The sequence below is a fragment of the Camelus dromedarius genome, chromosome 12 (genome assembly GCF_036321535.1).
Source record: "Camelus dromedarius isolate mCamDro1 chromosome 12, mCamDro1.pat, whole genome shotgun sequence".
NCBI classification, from domain to species: domain Eukaryota; kingdom Metazoa; phylum Chordata; class Mammalia; order Artiodactyla; family Camelidae; genus Camelus; species Camelus dromedarius.
Genome location: NC_087447.1, coordinates 8612441 through 8631460, shown reverse-complemented (window position 1 = coordinate 8631460; position 19020 = coordinate 8612441). Strand labels below are relative to the sequence as shown.

The following is a 19020-nucleotide window of genomic DNA, read 5'->3' as shown; positions in this document are numbered from 1 at the left end:
TTTATGAGACAATTAGGGAAATTTGAACAAGAATTATTATCAATTTTGTTGAGTGTGATAATGGTTACTTTTTTTTTTAAAGAGTTCTTTTAGAGGTGCATGCTGAAATTACTTATTGATAAAACTGGGAGGGGACTTTAGAACACTTTATATCACTTGCCAAAAAGAAAACAAAAAAACCACCAACCATCAAAATATATTTTACAGTAAAAAAAAGTATTAAGATATGTCCAAGTAAACCATCTTTGGAATCACTGGCTTTGGGGAAACTGAAATCCAATGTGAAGGGCCAAAATGGTGAGTTTTGTGAAGCTAAGCTTGGCCAAACGTCTGGTAATTGATGAGGCACTCAACATCACGCTAAAGCCTACACGTACAAAATAGCCAATTAAGAAAAGAAAAATCCTAAACTAGTAATATATTTCTCAAACTGGAGGGCAAAGGGTGGTTGTCTGAAAACTAAATTGGCTTGTAGCTCAAAAGCAAATAACTTCTCAGGGCTAAACTCTTTAATAGGTTGGGGCCTGACCCATCCCACCATGAAAGGGAGCCAACTTTGGCTCAGTAGAAGGAATCATTATCCAACAATCAGGGTTGTCCAACCATAGAATAGGTTTCTTTTGGGGATAGTGAGTTCTATTTCAAGCAGAGGTTTAACAACTGGCAAAAGGAGGATCCAGTATTGGACTAGAGGTCAGATGAACTGACCTGTGGTTCCTCGAATCCATGCATGGGCGGTAGTGGAAACTAGAGAAAATTCTCTGCTGATCACACCTCTACAGACAGGTATAACTTGTTCTTAGTGTCCAGCAAATAAAGTGAGGCAACTTTGGCCCTAATTGTGTTGGCTGCTGCTTTAAACATCTTGCAAATTCCTGACTGCCACCTCTAATGAAGGATGCATTCCAGGCTGGGAACTGAAAGCAAAGGCTTGCTCTTTGGGAGTATCTCACCAAGTAACAGATCCTCTAGAGTTAGGTATTGCACTTGGCCGAGGCAGTAACAGTGGTTACTGTGTTCCCAGACTATCCAGAGAAACTATATACATTTTATATACATGTACACGTATTATGCCTTGCTTTTAGGAACTAGTGTTCCAAGGCAACCATTTTTTTCCCTTCTGTGTCTTTTTTTTTTTAATTGATATATAACTCACATACCATAAAATTCACTCTTTTAAAGGCAACTGATTCTTAAAGGCATTTTGATTTTTTTTATAGGCGTTTGATTTGATATTTACTCTAGGAAGGATTGGAAAAGTTGCTCATATTGCATTTATGTACATCTTGCCTTGTTTCACCAAAGAGTTAAGGCAGTGATGTATTTGCGAAAGTAAAATCATCCATTTGAAAGATGAAAGGTTATTCCCACACAAGGAAAATGAAAGGCATAGAATTCACTTGCTCAGCCATGAAAATGTTAAGCATCAACTTTTGCTTCCCATAATGCCCCAGGTAAGGCGCTTTCTTTGTCCCAATCTTTGATGCTCAGCTCGTCTCCTTCCTATGACTCAATCAGTAGCGTGTTAGTCAGAGTTCACAGTGCTGAATGTGACATCCAAATAGAGAAGAAATTCAGAAAATTCACTCATATTCTCACCTTTCTAAATTTTCCTTCCTGCCTTTTTTTTTGTTTTTTTTTAAACACTCTTCCTTATGTGCTGAAGGGAGAGGGTCTATAGGCAGCCCTCCAGTCTATCCGCAGCACCACGCTTCACCACAAACGGGGCAGAGTGTTCTCTTAGATCCCCCATGCCACTCAACACCCTAAACTCCCAATTCTCTGCTACCTCTCCTGTCAGTAGCCACGTGCCAGACCACAGATGAGTAATTTGACCTGTCTAGGCTGTCATCACACCTTTTAAGTGAGGGAGCTGGACTAGATGAATTCTTAAGATTCTCTCATCTAGAATTTCTTGCTTTAGTTTCCCCAAGCACCTATCATTTCTATTCCACAGGCCCTCCATCTCCTCCCCCTCCCAAACCTACCACCACAGAGCTTAATGTTTTCTGCCTTCCAATTTGTCACCCGCAGAGACCTCAATTCATAGTTACAAAACGTAGGCAAAAATTTCCAGTCATCAATACAGTATCTATTGTTGAAACAGTCAACCACGGGTCTAGGTGGAAAGCAGAAGTAAAGAAGGAAGGCAACACAGCCAAACAGAAGGACAAAAAAGAAAACAACTTCTACTTCACAGTTAAGCATCTTCAACCATGTATTAAGCCTGCATATGATGTGTGGAGTCTGAAATCACAAGGCAGGGTTCAAATTCTGGCTTGCCCCTTAACTAGCTCTGTGACCTTGAACACATTAATTTTGATTGTTCAGTCTCAAGTTTCCTTGTTTACGGGGAAAAAATGGTGGAGAGAGGGGTAAGATCTCATAAAGTTGTTGAAGATTCAATGAGTATGTGAAGTCCCCAGTACAGCCCAGGACACAGGAGCTCAACGACAACAATGAACTGTAATTGTGTAAATTTCCCCACTTTGTATACTTTTCCTAAGTCAAGTCCATATTGCCCTCTGCCTATCTCACTTTTTTCCTCATAAGCGACCTGACCCCCATCCCTACCCCAAGTACACATGTCAGATTCCTAAAAGATCTGGAAAGGTTATGAAAGAATCAGGAGGCATGCAGGTTTGTGGAAGAAACCAGCCAACACCAGTTCAAAGAGATACTTTCACTGATAGCTTTATGGTCCAGAAAGCAGAGTGAGAAGCGATTACACCTCAGGAAAATTCCCAGTGCCCTTGGCGAGGAAGTGACTGAGATGCAATGCCCCATAAAGTCCTGCTACCTGGCTGGGAAAAGAAAAGAAAACTTCGGCCTGGGCACAATCTTCATTTTGTCCCCAGCAGGGGAAGTGAGATGCTTCCAACCTTCGGTGCTGCCCCCTAACAATGGCAAGAGCAGGTCTAGCATCAGCACATGCTCCCCAGGTGTTAGTTTTTGGGGCCAAGTACAAAATCTTTGGGTGGCCCTCCACCACCGTTGTTCTGTCTATCTGCTGTCGGTGAGCCAGGGAGGGGCTGCGCTCCTAGGAGGGGGCCTGCCTCTGGATCTGGTTTGCTGCGTTTGGCCAGGTCCTCATTGTGAGCCTTGCGGATGTGGCGGTACAGGTCCCCTGACTGCGTGTAGCTGCGCAGGCAGTAGCGGCACTCGTAGGGTCGCTCCCGCGTGTGCACGGTGGCATGGCGCCGTAATGTGTAAGAGCATGAGAAGGTCTTCCCACATGTCTTGCAAGTGGGCACATCCTCAGTAAAAACTCCAAAGCCTCCTGGGGCCGCTTCATACTCAGAAGGCAGGTATAGTGGTTCATGTAGGGCAGGCGGAGCAGGCAGAGGTGAGGTCACCAGTCCTCGGTGATACTGCCCTGGACCTGGCAGCAAATGGTAGGGTAGGTGAGGATCTGGGGGCAGGAAGTGGTCACTTGGCCCCACTTCCTCCAGTCCTGCAGCCCTGGGCCCCTCAAAAGCCTCTGGCTGGGGGGGCTGTCCACCATACATTGCTCCTCCAGGTGGGAACAGTCCCTCAGGACCCCGAGGCTGTTCCTCTGACACATCAGTCTCCTCGTCGGAAATCACAATAGCTTCTACTTTCACCTGGACCAGTTCAGCTTCCGCTGGGGCTGGAGCCTGGGATGGAACTGGGGCTGCAGCCTGGGATGGAACTGGGGCTGCAGCTGCAGCTGGGGGATAGAAGCCTTGCAACTGTCCTCCAGTATCCCTTGGTTCCACCATCCTCAGACTCTCAGAAGCCACATCAAGGGGAGCCAGTGGCTCCACTGAAACGGTTGGGAGGCCGGAAGAGAAATAATTTGCAGTATTGGTCTCTGTGGAGCTACTGGGGCTGGCAAGAGAGACATCAGCCACTGGTGGAGGAGGTGCCCGAAGGTGCAGTGAGTCAACCTCCACACCAGGCTGTGTAGTGTCAGCCCCAGCCGGAACTGGTGGCTCATCTGGAGGACAGACAGTAGGTGAGGGAGCAGCTGATCCTTTCCATTCGTCTTTGCCCCAGTGGCCTGATGTCTCCGCAGATGGCAACGAAGGCTGAGGGCCACGGGAAGTGCTGGACAAAAACTCCAAGTTAGAGGGCTGTGAGTTGGCTTCCTCCTCCTTCTTGGTACTGTCCGCCTCTGCCAGGGCCCGAGCTTGCAGCCGCCGCTTACACACCTTGACGATGTCATTCATGTGCAAGTAGCTGGCAGCTGCCAGGACATCCTCCACAGGGGTATCCCCCCTCAGGACCAGCTGGCCGGCATACATAAAGTCCAGAAGCAGCCCAAAGGCTGGGGCAGTGACAATCTCGTTGTGGATACACACAAGATCCCTCTTGTCCAGTTCCCTCTCTTTGTAGAAAAGCTGGAAAAATGGGCTGCAAGAGGCCAGCACAGCCCGGTGGGCCAAGAACTGGCTGCTACCCACCACCACCGTGCAGTCACAAAGGAAACCCTGGGACCGCTGCTCCCGGAGGCTCTGAAGCAGTTGCTGGCTGTGTTCTGGAAACTCCATAGCACCCCACGAAGGGAAAGGGACCCTAGAAAGGTCCCCACCAGTGGCTCCCTGGGAAAAGAGGACAGTAGGTTAGGGCAGGTAACCTCCCCAGAAACCTTAACGTCAGCTCTGAGCTATCACTTGCCACCCCAAAGCCTCTGGCAACACCGACCCCAAGACGCTCGCTTCAGTTACTACCCTTCTTTCTCCTAGGTCACAACCAATGGTCTACTTTTTAGCTCCGCCCCTCGGCCTAACCTTAGCAATAGGCCCCGCCTATTAAACAAAGCCCCGCCCCGGAAGTCCCGCCCCCTACGCAACCTCCGCTTCCCCGATGCCCACCCAGTAGCTTCCAGGCGCCCCTCCAACTAGAAGTCTCGCTCCGAGGCCTTCCTGGCCGATACCTCTACGCCCCACTCCGGGAACTCCCTGAGCCTCTCTCGCATTCCAGGAGCTAAGAAGTCCTAAGGTGGGAAGTAGCAGAGAAAGCTGATCCCTCACCTACCACCGAGCGACCAGCGGGCCAGCTCCGCCCCTTCCCACCTTCTCAGTTTTAATTGGCTCAAATTTGCCTTTCCTTGTCACGGACTGGTTCACTCTCCACTAGCCAGCCCCCCGCTCAGGGCGGCGTCTTTAAATGGGTACTGGTCGCTGTCGCTCAGGCAGCTACGCGTCCGATTGGTTGGCGTTCCTGTCCTAAACTTTTCCTTCTGGTCCCGCCTTCTTTGCTTCAGAGCCTACTGTATTGGCCGAGCTTTTCCATCTACCTGAGGCGGTAGGAGGGCGGGGAACAGGCTGTAAAGAGTGGAGTGTGAAGCGCCTGGGGTGCGGCGCGAGGCCCGCCCCCTCGCAGAGCCTCGTGCTTTGCCGACCACAACATCATCCCCGCTGCAGGGTAACCGGAAAAAGGAGAGCCAACAAACTGGTGTGGTTCCGAGGAGGCCCGGATCTTAGAACCGGCTCTGCGGAACCGTAGGCTACACCTTTCTGAACTGTAGGGGTCGCTTGTAGGTCCCTTCCTCCCTCAAAAACTCCAAGATACCCTACTGCTTCACTCCCTCCAGTCTGATGGTTCAGGGCTCAGCAATGGTGGTGTCGGAGGACTAGCACATGCGCGAATGCCGTCATAGAGTCCCTAGCCTGAACTGCGTAGCCAACTTAACAATGAAGAGATTAGAGTGTCCTCTGTCTGGAGTGAAGCTGGCAAGTGCTGATAGGAAAGGAAGGAGTGGGCTCAAGGCTCTAAAATGTCCCAAGGTGGGAGAATAAACAGCAAGGCTGTTTCCAAAGAAATCTTCCAGAGACTACCCCAGACTTCCCTAGACTACCAGAGTAAAAGGCTGTAAATTGGGTATCAGTGATACCTGTCTCTTCTCAGCGGGGCAATGTGTTGACAGGGTTATCAGAGGAGTAAATCAGTGCCCTTCACCCGCTATTCACCCCTTCACTCACCACACTTAGTATCTGCAGTTTGGTTTGCAGCCAAGCCCTCCAATCAGATCTAACCAGAATTAGGAACACTTCATCTACCTTCCGTCCTTGTTCTAGAGACATGCAGGCCACACTGGCCTCAGCTTGAGATCCCACCTTTTCAAGATACTCTTCCAAGCCATACAATATTTATTGTGTAGGAATTAAAACCAACATAACATTTCCATTTTTTTAGGAAAAATAACTATATTTCCCTAAATCAAAAAAATGTAGTAAAATAGTGTCATTGTTTTACATTTTTCCAAATTTCCTTGATGTCTAGCTCAATAGAAGCTGGATTCTCACATCTGCTTCTATTTTCAAGCTATGATGAGATAATTGTTTTGATTATATGAAGATTAAAATCTGGCCTCACACAGGTAGATAGGCATGGAATTTCACTGGCCAGGGTGAGGAGTTTGTATTTTATTCTGAATGTGATGGGAAGCCATTGGTGGGTTTTCAGTTGGGGAGGGTTCTGATAACATTCTTGCTTTTAAAGGCTGATCCTGGCTACTCTGTGGAGAAAGGAGCATAGCGGGTCAGAGTGGGAGCAGGAAGAAAGCTGTGGAAATGGTCCTGCAAGAGAGGATGATCACTAGACAAGGGTAGTGGTGATGGAGCTGGAGAGAAGTGCTGGGTCCCAAGAATTTGCTAAAATTAGGATAGGAGATGGGGGACAAGAGAAAAAAGGAGTCAAGGAGGATGGCCAAAAGTTTTGCATGAGCAATGGTGTGGGTGACAGCCATATTCTGAGATGGGGACAATTGGGGAGGAAAATCGAGAGTCCAGCTTTTGGCCCTTTAAGTAGAGCTTCCCCTCATCTAGGTCGACTTGTGAGCCTGAAGAGCAGGGGAAACATTGGGCTGGAGTTGGGCATTGGGAGTGTCATCAGCATGTAGGTGGTGTTTAAAGCCAGGGGACTGGAGGGAAAATCCTTGTAGCAGAGAGGGCTGCGGGAGCTGCTAAGCAGCCAGGAGCATAGGTGCTTTGGGGAGCTTACGCAATCGTGTTTCTGCACGTTCAGAAGAGATCAGAATGAAGATGAATCTGGATTTGGGTACAAAGACTGTGTGCTTGGCACATCCAGTATATACTGGATCTGGATTATTTATTTATTGGGGGGTGATTAGGTTTATTTATTTATTTTAATGGAGGTACTGAAGATTGAATCTAGGACCTTTTGCAAGCTAAGCATGTCCTTTAACTTAAGCTCTACCCTTTCATAGATTTTTTTAATAAATATTTTTATTGAAGTATAGTCAGTTTACAATGTTGTGACATAAGTTTTTAAAATTACAGTTCTTTTAACCTCTGTACAAATTTGAAAACGGGGTTCCCTTTGGTCAAAACAGACTAGTGGCCACCATGGCTTAATAAACTTAGTGTGTGCTGTATTTCAGCCTCTCTCACCCCCAGGAGCACCAGTAAACAGGGCACAACTTGTTGCCTTTCTCAAAACTGGCGTATACCGACCCCTACCCTGGGGTACACAGAGCTACAGGATACCAAGAAACATCTCTCTAGAGTGTCATTCAGTCAGATTTTTTTTTGGATAAAAGTTTTTATTTGGGGATTAGGGGTAGTAAACTGGCATAGACAGACTATGACACATGAAAAAAATGTATGTAAAATTTAAAGTCAAAACAGAAGAAATTTCCTACTTATTGCAGTAACTCCCCCAAGGGAAAAGGTTGAGACGCTTTGCTTCTAAGTGTCTGTGTATTAGTACAAGTTAGAAAAATACCTACATACATAAATAAAATTAAAAAAGCAAAGTAAAACAAAAAATAAAAATTGAGGGGAGGGTACATTTCAGTGGCAGAGTGCATGCTGAGCAAGCACAGGGTCCTGGGTTCAAACCCCCTGGGTTCAAACCTCCATTAAATTTTTTAAATAAATTAGTTAATAAATAAACCTAAATACTCCCAAAAAAAGAGTTTAAAATAAAAATAAATATATTAAAAAGAAAACCAACATAGCATTTAGTATTTATTTAGTATTTGTTAGGTGCTAGCAATGTGCTAAACATACTGTCTCTAATTCCATAATAGCCTTTCCTATCCCCATTAGACAGAAGAAGAGACTGAGGTTCTTCTGAGACTTGGTTAAGTAACTTGGCCAAGGTCACCCAATAAAAGGCAGAGCTGAGATTGAATCTAGGTCTATCTTCAAAGCCACACACCTAACTATGTTGTAGATCTATCTTCCTACAGTGTTCTTAGGGTTGTCGTAGTATCCATGGCTAGAGGATTCAGACTTGTTTGGGGGCAGAATTATCCTGGCTGTTGGAAGAACTGATGGCAGAGAAGTGGGAGTCTAGACCCAGGGAGAGGGGCAGCTGGGATGGACGATCCTTGCTGAGAGATTGCCCTTCAGGGGCTGGACCTGCTGCTTGTGTATGAATCATTGGGAGAAGGTGACAGACATCATCACAAGGGCTCCTCTCTGCTCTCTAGATTGGCAAGACTCTGTTCTTGCAGCAGATTGTATTCTCCAAGGTGGCCTTAACAAGATCTTCCCTCCCACCTGCTCACTTTACAACATGACACTGATGCTCCTTACATCGGGTAAGATCTCTCACTTTGAGTCTGGAAGGGATTGTGATCCTGAGAGATGAGATGCTAAGTCATAGAAAGGAATAGAGCTTCTGCCTGGTCTTCTTGGGACGCTTGCTCTTAGAACCTAGCCACTATGCTGTGAAGAACCGGGGTCACAGAAGAGGGCATGTGTAAGTGTTTCAGCCACAGCAACAACCAGCCTTCCAGCTAACAGCCAGCTTCAATTTGCCAGCCAGGTGATTGATCCATCTTGGAAGTGGGTCCTCCAGTCCCCAGTTGAACTGCCGCAGCTGGGGTAGGAGCAGCTGTAAGCCTGTCCCACTGAGTCCTGCTCAAATTACAGATTTGTGAGCTAAGTAAATAACTGTGGTTGTTTCAAGCCACTGTGTTTTGGGGTGGTTTATTGAGCAGCAAAAGATAGAGGAAACAATCCTCCAACAGATTTTCTTTGTACTCCAAATCTCAATACAGCTGCTTGTTCTCCATTGCTATTTTCTTTGTGTTCTAGCTCGTCTCTGATTCTGAAGCTTTAGAAGTAAGAGATCAGGGCTTGGGGAGAATGTATCAGGGCCAACGTATCCCAGGGGAGCTTGAAGAGATAATAATAGATTAATTATGAGAATGAGGTTCAATCCACCCATACCTGTTAAACTCCTCTATTTGCCAAGCGCAGTGTTAGGTGCTAGAGATTCACTCACTGATGCAAATAGATCCTGAACACCCATGTGTGCCAGGCTCTGTTCTAGGCTTTGGAGATACAGAGGAACGCAACAGACAAGAATCCCTGCCCTTCTTGAGAGGAAACAAGCAATTTGCACATATATAACTTGGTAAGATGATGCCAAATAGGGGTAAGTTCTTTAAAGAAAATAGAACAAAGCAATGCAATAAAGGAATGATTGGGGTGTGGCTACTTGAGCCAGAGCAGTCATGGAAGGCCTCTCAGAGGTAGTGATATTGAGCTTATACCTGAAAAGTGAGAAGGAGCTTCCCCTCCCGCCCCTGAACCAGGTGAAAATCAGAGCCAAGTGCATTATGGGCAGAGGAAATAACAAGTACATTGGTCCTGAGGTGGGAGAGGAGGCCAATGTGGCTGGAGTGGAGAAAGCAAGAGAAAGAGAGGCAGAAAATAGAGTTGGTTGGATCTGGCCCCTGCCTGGTAGGTTAGAGTGATGTTTTTATTCCAGTGCCCTGGGAAGCCATTGGGTTTTAAGTAGGGGAGTGACATGATTTGACTTGAGTTTTGAAAAGATTACTCTGAGCAAATAAATGCATAAAAAGATGTTCAACATCCTTACTCGTTAGGGAAACAAAAATTAAAAGCGTAAGAGATACTACTAGAGTAATTAGAATAGCTAAACAAACCCTGCTGAAAATGCCAAGTGCTGGTGAGGATATCTGAGCAACTGGAACTCTTACCCCTACACATACCATTATGCAACATTTACACCACACAGAAACAACAAGTGTAAATAACCACAAGAACATTCATAAGAGTAAACTGTGTTAAAATAGGAAGTGACGAGTTTTTATTTTTGATTAATAATGATTCTGGCTCTAATTACAATGTACGTTTCCGCCCTCCCCAACACATCCAAGCAATTCTCAAACACCAGCTGAGTGGCCTACAATTTAACCCAATTCTGACACCATCGACACTGATAGCATCAGATGCCACAGGTAAAGTGATCAGTCCTACAAGACTGCCCTCCATTTCAGATGGCAATTGCAAGTCCCGGTTGTCACCTGTGCTTCTGACTCACTGGCTATAGGTTGAAGGTTCCAAAGACCCCTCCTTAGGTGCCATTAATCTGCTAGAGTGGCTCACAGAACTCAAAGAAACTTCACTTACTAGATTACCACTTTATTATAAAAGTATCTAACTCAGGAACAGCCAGATAGAAAAGATGCCCAAAGCAAGGGATGGGGAAAGGGCATGGATGCTTCCAAGCTCTATCTGAGCTCACTGCTCTCCCCAGTTCTCCAGGGCTTCAATCTTGAAGCTCTCTGAATGTCATCCTTTTGGGGTTTTCTGGAGACTTCACTGCACAGGCATGGTTGATTCATTCATTAGTCAAGTCAGGGAGTTGAGACTGGAAGTTCCAACACTTCAATCAGTTGGTCATTTCTCCTGCTTTAGATGCTTTCCAAAAGTCACCTCTGTGCCAGGAATAGGGAAGAAGACAAAACATAAACTTAAAAAAAAATTATTTATTTATTTTGCAGGGGGGGGAGTAGATTTTTATTTATTTATTTATAGAGATGGAGGTACTGGGGATTGAACCCAAGACCTCGTGCATGCTAAGCACGTGCTCTACCACTGAACTATACCCTCCTCCCCACCTTATTTTTTATTATAAATCACAGTATCATAGTTACCTTTGTTTTTTTTTCTAACTTTATTATTATGAACAATTTCAAACATGCAAAAGTAGAAGGAAAAGTATAAGAAACTACCATTATCCATCACCTGGCTTCAACAATTATCAATATATTGCCAACCTTGTTTTATCTACTCCTCTGCCTTTGTTTTTTAGTATAATTCATTTAATTGTAAGTTCATTAATTTTTTAAAAAATGGCTGTGTTTAACTACTGGCTTGCAAAATTCCTGAAATATTAATGATTGGCTCTTGTAGGGGGCTCCAACATACCACTGTCGGCAGGTAAGTTTGCTCTTGTGGGGAAGCTGGCCTGGAAAAGAAGAGAGGAGGGAGTCCAGGCTGTTGAGACCCACCCATCTGCTTCCTTGCCTGGTCACGGTGGAGGGTATCCCCATGAAGTCTGAGCATCTCCATGAAGTCTGAGCATCTGACTGGTGGCCTCAACCATTCTAGCAAAGATGAGGCATGAATGAGAACGGGTGTGTGACAGCTCTAAGAAAGCAAGTGGTCTCTGTTCTTGCAGGAGAGTGAGTAGGTCAGACTCTTCTACTTACATACATACAAAAACTTACTCAGGCAACAGGGAGTTGGTTCAAGGACACATAACTTCTCCTGCTGAGCCTTTGTCATAGGCCTGCATCTCATGATGTTTCTGCTTCTCTGAACGGCCCTTTTATCAGGCAGGGCACAGATTGCATGCTCATTCTGGTTAACTGAGGTGAGCTTGATTAAAGGACTATCTACAGAAGTGTGGGCAGAGGTGAAGGAACAGACAGGGCTCGCCAGTTCTGGAGGTCTCATGGGGGTGTTACCTGAGAGTAGGTTCTTGTTTCCTCACAGAAACAATTTAGAGACCAGACACGGAGACCAAGAAAGCAAAGTGAGGATTTACTAACCAATAGTACTCTCTTAGAAGGGACAGCAGGCAGGGTCAGGTGAGTAGCTGCCCCGAGGTCCTTTGGCAAGTTGGTTATACTAGGTGTGAAAATAATTGGGCGGAATATTCATTGAGGAGGGAGGTGTTTGGCATATTTCCAGATTTTCCTCCCAGCTCCACCTTCCAGAAGGAAGGAGGGATTTTTGTCCTTATTTGGTCTTGATTGGAAGTGTCCTAGCATTAGTGCATGATGAGTACTTCTTATCTGCAAGGTTAATTTTATCATAATAAGAGCATAATTGGGCAAAAGGTTACATTCGGATGCAGAGATTCCCGCCTTCTGCCGCCTTCCTTCACCTGCCCCTAGGACTCCTGTCTCCACCAGATGTATTGTTTCTTGCCACATGGACAGTGCCCCTCTTTCTCTGCGGAAATCTAGCTGACTGCCTAAGGTAGTGTGGGGGGAGGTGAGTGGAAGGGAGGAGTGGAGTGACGTGAGGTTCTTTTCACACCGGGAGGAGGCGCTGCCTTCTGGGCTCTGATAGGCAGCTTCATCTCCAGACTACCAGCAACCGGTAGTGAATGCCTGAATTTACAAAAGTCTTGGAGTCAGAATCCGGACCCTGAGTGACCCTGAGTGACCTCAATCCTCTGAGCCTGGGGTCTTATTTGTAAATGGGAATACTAATAATAATAAAGCCCACCTGGTGGGATTGCTGTATGGATTAAATGAGATAAGAACGGCTATTTACTAAGCTTACTATGTGAAAGCAGCCTTCAACTATTTGTTGAATAAGCGGACTCTGCCATCTTTCATTAATTAATTAACTCAATTTAAAAGTATTTATTGAGCATTTACTCTAGACCAGGCACAGTTAATTTGTGACAGGCGGGTTCTTTAGCCGCTGGTGCACTGGGCGGAGGGGCGGAGCTTCACGGATTCCCCGCCTACCACAGAGAGGCCCAATCAGGTCCGAGGAGGAGGCGAGTTCCGCAGGCCCGGAAGCCAGCTTCGCGAGGTTGCTGTACTTCCGGCGGTTCTGGTGGCTGGGTAGCGGTCCCTGGCGTGGGCTCGGCTGGTGCTCAGCCTCTTCGGGGAAGATGTTTTACCACGTGAGCAGGGCACGGGGTGGCGGCGATGGCAGGGTCGTGAGGAGGAGCGAAGCGGGGCTCCGGGACTAGTGCGGCTTCTTGCCTCATATCCCTGCCGCACTGTGCCTCGTCTCCATCCCACTTTCCCTGCAGATCTCCTTGGAGCACGAGATCCTCCTGCACCCGCGCTACTTCGGCCCCAACCTGCTCAACACGGTGAAGCAAAAGCTCTTCACCGAGGTGGAGGGGACCTGCACTGGCAAGTGAGTGTCGCGCCCTCCGTGCCGCCTGATCGGTGCGTACACCGCGCCTTGTGCCTGCATCCCCTCCCCAACTCCTACACATTTTGCAAGGTTCTGCCAACTACCCTGGGGAACCCTCTCACCCTCCCAGGTGCCCCAGGCAGTCAGCTGCATCCTGCTTTGGGTTCCCAAGACGCCCTATGCAAAGCTGGATAACAGGACCTCCTTCCCTTAGCTAAGTTTGGTCATTCGTTTACTCCGCAGACATTTTTAAAGCTCTTGTTGTGTGCCAGGCTCTGTGTTGGGCCCTGGGAAAAAGTGGAAAAGAATGAAGCCAGCCCTTGTGGAGCTCACACTCCCTGTGATTCAGCTATTTTTCTTTGTTCCCCATGCCCAGGGACCTGGCATGGCACTTCTTGGGCCTCAGTAAGTTTGCTGAGTGAATGAGTGACCAGGAAAAAGCAGGTTGAGAGTTGGAGGAAGGACGAGGACTGGGACTTGACCATCTCTGGGCTCTGCACAAAAGGACCTCTCACACAGTGTTGTAAATGAGCAGAGATGAGCCCAGAGCTATGAAGTACTTAGTTCTTTGAACATACAGATTCCTGAGCCTCATCTCATCCCTGCAGAGTCAAGAATCTCTGGTGACAGGTGTGGGAATCTGCATTTTAAATTCCTCCCAGGTGATTCTGAGGCATCTCCAGGATCAAGATCTCTTGGCTAAAGGACTACAGGCCTTTTGGACATTTATTGTGAAATTATGAGGCAGTGTTTAGTGTTATAGATGCTGATCATTGTCATGTCTTCCTTCTGGGTCATTAAGCTCTCTGGGGGCAGGAGTGCCATCTCCTTCCCCTTTATGCTGCCCCTTAACCCCCAGGCTCAGTGACTCTGGCTGCAGATGATTTTAGATGCTCGTCTACACACAGTGCCTTTCTCTTTTCCTCCTTGCAGATATGGCTTTGTGATTGCTGTCACCACCATCGACAATATCGGTGCTGGTGTGATCCAGCCTGGCCGAGGCTTTGTCCTTTATCCAGTTAAGTACAAGGCCATTGTTTTCCGGCCCTTTAAAGGGGAGGTCGTGGATGCCGTTGTCACTCAGGTCAACAAGGTAAGCCCATCCATAGGGGAGGTAGTGGGAAGGTCCCTTAGAAGACATGGGATGTGTCCCAACTCTACTCACTAACTCTGTGTGTTTGGCCAGATCACTTCCTTCTGTTTCAAGTTTCTTCACCTGTCAAATGGTATAGTAATCTTGCCCTGCGTCCCTCAGGGGCTTGTAAGTCAATATTAATGGTCAAAACAATAGAAGCCTCCATTGATTGAGTAGTTCCTGTGGGCCAGGTAATGTGCAAAGCCTTACAATGATTGTGTCAGGTGAGTTCTTTTATCCCTGTGCTTTGATGTCCAAGCTGAAGTTTGGAGAAGTTAAGTCTACTGGTCAAGGTCATGTGGCCAACAAGTGTTCAGATCCCAGACTGACAAGTTCTAGGCCTCAGCTGTTTACCACTACATTTCCTTAACTTAAAATGAAAGCTTCCTAAACAAGGTCCTACTGTTGAGCATAGGGAACTATATTCAGTATCTTGTAATAACCTATAAGATAAAAGAATATGAAAAAGAATATACAAATGTGTAACTGAATCACTCTGCTGTACACCAGAAACTAACACATTATAAATCAACTATACTTCAGTGGAAAAACAAAACAAAACAAAACAGACAAAAAACCTGAAAGTGTGAAAAAAAAAAAGAGAGAATGAAAACAAGTGCCAAATTTCAGAGTGGTTTCAAAACATGAAGGATATTATTAGGAATCAGATAAAGATGGGAAGCTTAGAAGACTTTGGGGACAAAAGGAAAAGCAAGTCACTCATTTCCCTTCTAGGTTGGACTCTTCACAGAGATTGGGCCCATGTCCTGCTTCATCTCTCGACATGTAAGCCTAGGCACCCTGGGTGTGTTAAAGGGGAGACACTGAGTCATGACTATCTGATGAAGCATCCATTTAAAGTCCTGACCCAGTCTCACCTTCCTTTTAGTCCATCCCATCAGAGATGGAGTTTGATCCTAACTCCAACCCGCCATGTTACAAGACAATGGATGAGGTGAGTGGATTGGAGGAAGTCAGTGAGAGGGACAGGGGGCGGAGCCTCTCCAAGGGAGAGTATTGGCCTGGGGATGTCTGAGTATACTCTTCCTCTTCCCCAAGGACATTGTGATTCAGCAGGATGATGAGATCCGCTTGAAGATTGTGGGGACCCGTGTGGACAAGAATGACATTGTGAGTCCCTTCTCTGCCTCCTTGCCTATAGCAGGCAGAGCCGTTGATTTCTTAACTACCCAGAGTTCCTGGGGACTTTGTACTTTGGCCAGGAAGAAGAGATGGGTGGGCAGAAGGCTTCGGGCCGAAGGTTAGAGGATAGTTCAGGGCTCTTTTTGGCTTCATTTCTTTTTTATCTTTCCTTCTGCAGTTTGCTATTGGCTCCCTGATGGACGATTATTTGGGTGAGTACCTGCTCCACCACACCGGGGTTCTTTGCCTGGAGGAGGGGTCTGTGGGTGCAGGGGGTGGATATGGGATTTCAAGCCTGAGTTGCAGATGAAAGAAACTCTTGTGTTGTCTGCTTGGAAGATCCAGGATATGCCCCCTCAGGATGGGATGGGATGGGGATGGCTGCCCCAAGCTCTGGATCTAACCGATGTGCTTTTCATGTTCTCACAGGGCTTGTGAGCTGAGCACCGGGACCTCTTACCTTGTTTGGTCCTTACCTAGGAGGTGTGACTGTCACAATTCCCATGTTGTGCAGAGGCCGAGTCTAGGTGCTGTTGGGGAGGCAAGGGAGTTACCTTATCATGAGAAGAGATCTGGTTCTGGTGCTTAGCATCTACTTCTAGCTTTTTGTCTGTGTGTTCTAACCATAAAAAGTTCTTGATTCCCATGGAAGTGTCATCTCCTTTCTTTGGTAAGAATTCTTTTAAAAAAAAGTCTGGAGGGCCAGTTGCTTGCTGGATCCTCTTTTCTTAGCCTGATGCCTTAACTCACCTCGGCCACCAGGGATGTAACTAACCCTTTTCCAAGGTCTAACATTGACCTCATTGAAGGGAAGGCACTCATGTTGGGTCTTTGGCTTTTAGCAAATGATACTATCATTAGAGCCACTCTGAGCCCCAGGCTCGTTTCAGTGTATTTGCCCTTTCCCCACCCTTAAAAATACCCAAGAGCATAGCTGGGGAGAGGGAAGAGGAGACCGCAGGTAGGGAGATGTGAACAGTAAAATGTAGTGATACAGATTGTGGGGTCCCAGCCCTTCTTAGGATGGGCACATAAACAACAGAGGCCTTTATTTGCTCATCAATCACTACGCTAAACTCAACCGAAGATGTGAAAGGGCTCAAAATTTCATTAGGGTAAATCAACAAAAATACATGAAATAAGAAGATTAAACAAATGTGCAACCCACCTTCACACTATGCCTTTGCAATACTATTTGTCTACTTTGGAATGCCCTTTCCCAACCTATCTGCTTGCTGCCTACTAATCTATCAAGTCTCAGTCAAAAAAATTTTTTTCTCTAGCTTTCCTTGACTTCCATGGGAAGCAGAGCTGTGTAGTAGAAAGCATAATATTTGGGTTGATACAGAGCTGGGTTTCAGTCCTAGCTGGGTGACCTTATGTTTCCTCATTGTAAAGTGGTCCTACAGCCCTCTTTGGGTGGTTGCTGCTGGTATCAGAGATCGTTTGTGCAAGTGGCTGGCATAGAGCCTGGCCTGTGATAGGCACTCAACTGCTAATTATAATCATTGCTACATAGTGCATACAAAGCTGTGATTATCAACTGGGGTGATTTTGGCCCCGGGGGGACATTTCACAGTGATACTTCTGGTTATCACAACTGGGTGGGGGATGCAACTGCCTTCTAATGGGTAGAGGCAGGGATCCAGGGATGCTGCTAGGCATCCTACAATGTATAGGGCAGCCCCCACAACAAAGAATTATCTGGCCCCAAATGTTACTCGTGTCAAGGTCCAGAAAATCTGATTTGAAGCATCCAGAAGAGTGCTTGGAAACTGGTAAGAAAAAGGCATTTGAATGTGTTTCCTTTTCCCTCACCTCACCATTCCTGGACAACAGGCTCTTCCATTCATACCCCCGTAGTATGTCACAAAACACATATTTTGTTATTGTCTCCCTTTCCATTTTTTTATTATATAAAATTGCAGTTACTTTATTGAGATCATTGTAGATTCACATGCCTCCCTTTCATTTTTGTATCTCCAGCTCTCAGCACTGTGTCAAGGTTTCCAAGTTTGTTGAGTCCAGGAAAGTTTCTGTGCTGGATTTGCAATGAATTTTCCCATGGACACAATGATCAGGTTGTGATACCCTTCATATCACTGAGTTGATTACACAGGTTGTAGGGATTTTCCCTGTGCCCTCAACACCATGTATCTCCCTGAGAGTAAAATTCTTCCTAAGTTCTCAAATGGAATCACGCATCTGTAAGTTGTATTGGGGATACCCTGAAAGTAATACCAGGCCTAGAAGGAAGAGACTGATGGACAGAGAAGCAGCTCATGGAACTGCTGGTGAGGATGTTGGGTGTGGCACTGGGTCGGGAAGGGAGTAAGTGGGGATGGCCTGAGATGGTTTCCAGGACTCTTCTGATCTTACAAGGCTTGGTACTAGGGGAGTCTGAAAGTTACAGACTCTTAAAGAGGTCACAGGCTTAATAGTAAGAGGAGTATGTGCCTGGGAACATGCTAAGTCCTTTACATGCCTTTACACACAGGAGTGAATTTTCACAACAGTTCCATGAAACAGATTCTGTCATCCCACTGTATGGTTAATAAAACAAATCAGAGAGATGAACTAACATGCCTAAGTTCACACAACTAGTGAGTAGTGGAGCTGTGATTTTTTTTTTAAATAATCTAACTCCAAAATCATCATAGCTCTTTGTGCCCAGCACTGGGTGGCTGGAGAATAAGTGGGAACCACCTTTTCCCCATCTGTGGCCATGTAGGTCTCATTGCTGCTTTCCGTGGCCCCTGCCGCCAAGGTTGACAATGGCTGTCCGTACCAATAACAAGGAGATCTGCCAACAGCCCAAATTCTGCTGAGCTGATCTCAGATTCAAAACCTTACAGGATACCCCGCCTTCCCTTCATGCGTAGATGGGTAGACACTCCAGTATCCAAAGCACAGTCTTGAAATTACTCCAAATGTCATTCTGAATATGACTGAAGAGACTCGCAGGGTTCTAGTCTCCTTAGGTGGTGTTGCTATGGCAACCCCAGTCCCATCCATCTGGCTTTCTCAGTTCTGGTCTCAGAGGATCTTTCCTAGAGGCAGCAGCAGCATCTAACCCTAAGAGGGAGGAAGAGCAGGTGTGCACATTTATGCTCCCCTGCAGAAAGCTCCCTTCTATAATAAATAGCCCATTATAAACGATACCATCTTGGATGGACAGAAAGGAATTTTACTGTCTGCCTCCTTATGTGTGAGTGCAAGTTCCACTACCAACTGTCAGTCTACATTATCTCATTTAATCTATGATAACCCTATGAGGTGGGTATTAATTACTCCAGATTGTAGAATGTGATTAGGTAATTTGCCCTAAAGCAGTATCAGAGTTGGAACTCGTGTCGGTCTTACTCCAAATACCATCCTTTAACTCACCAAGCCCACGGCTTTTCAATTAAAAACTGCCCAAGTTCGGGAGAGTGTGCGTGTAAAACGGTCAAGGAAGTCTATGAGACAAGTGAGGGCTTACTGGTCAGAAAAGGGGGAGATACGAGGTACGGTACTAGAATGGGCAGAGCCCTGGAGTCTGGAGCTTGCACAGGGTGTTTGGCCCTGTCAGAACACCCTTCTGTCCGCAGACAATACCTA

General features: G+C 46.3%; 2 protein-coding genes across 5 annotated transcripts; one reads left to right on the top strand and one right to left on the bottom strand.

The window, feature by feature from the left end:
* Positions 1–2678: 2678 nt before the first annotated feature.
* On the bottom strand, positions 2679–5043 carry ZBTB3 (zinc finger and BTB domain containing 3). 4 transcript variants are annotated; one of them, XM_031459430.2, is made up of 2 exons: positions 4998–5043; positions 2679–4565 (listed from the first exon to the last, which is right to left on the bottom strand). In XM_031459430.2, the coding sequence occupies exon 2, from the start codon at positions 4512–4514 to the stop codon at positions 2946–2948; it is 1569 nt and encodes a 522-aa protein (XP_031315290.2). In that variant the 5' UTR covers positions 4515–4565; positions 4998–5043; the 3' UTR covers positions 2679–2945. The 4 variants fall into 4 exon arrangements, with proteins under 4 accessions (XP_031315290.2, XP_031315293.2, XP_010981350.3 ...); XM_031459433.2 differs by having other exon boundaries at positions 5002–5014; XM_010983048.3 differs by lacking the exon at positions 4998–5043 and adding an exon at positions 4901–4982.
* Positions 5044–12773: 7730 nt separating this feature from the next.
* Positions 12774–16066, top strand: POLR2G (RNA polymerase II subunit G). Its single transcript, XM_010983020.3, has 8 exons — positions 12774–12900; positions 13033–13142; positions 14076–14235; positions 15013–15063; positions 15167–15232; positions 15337–15408; positions 15599–15632; positions 15850–16066. Exons 1-8 carry the CDS (start codon positions 12889–12891, stop codon positions 15861–15863), a joined length of 519 nt encoding a protein of 172 aa, XP_010981322.2. The 5' UTR covers positions 12774–12888; the 3' UTR covers positions 15864–16066.
* The last annotated feature ends 2954 nt before the right edge of the window (positions 16067–19020 follow it).

Bases quoted from the DNA above. Each gene is read 5' to 3' on its own strand.
- ZBTB3 (XM_010983048.3), bottom strand. From the start codon at position 4,942: ATGCGAGAGAGGCTCAGGGAGTTCCCGGAGTGGGGCGTAGAG. The intron at 4,566-4,900 runs GTATCGGCCAGG...CTCTTTTCCCAG, and splicing joins TCCCGGAGTGGGGCGTAGAG to GGAGCCACTGGTGGGGACCT.
- POLR2G (XM_010983020.3), top strand. The intron at 14,236-15,012 runs GTAAGCCCATCC...TTTCCCTTCTAG, and splicing joins TTGTCACTCAGGTCAACAAG to GTTGGACTCTTCACAGAGAT. The intron at 15,409-15,598 runs GTGAGTCCCTTC...TTCCTTCTGCAG, and splicing joins GTGTGGACAAGAATGACATT to TTTGCTATTGGCTCCCTGAT.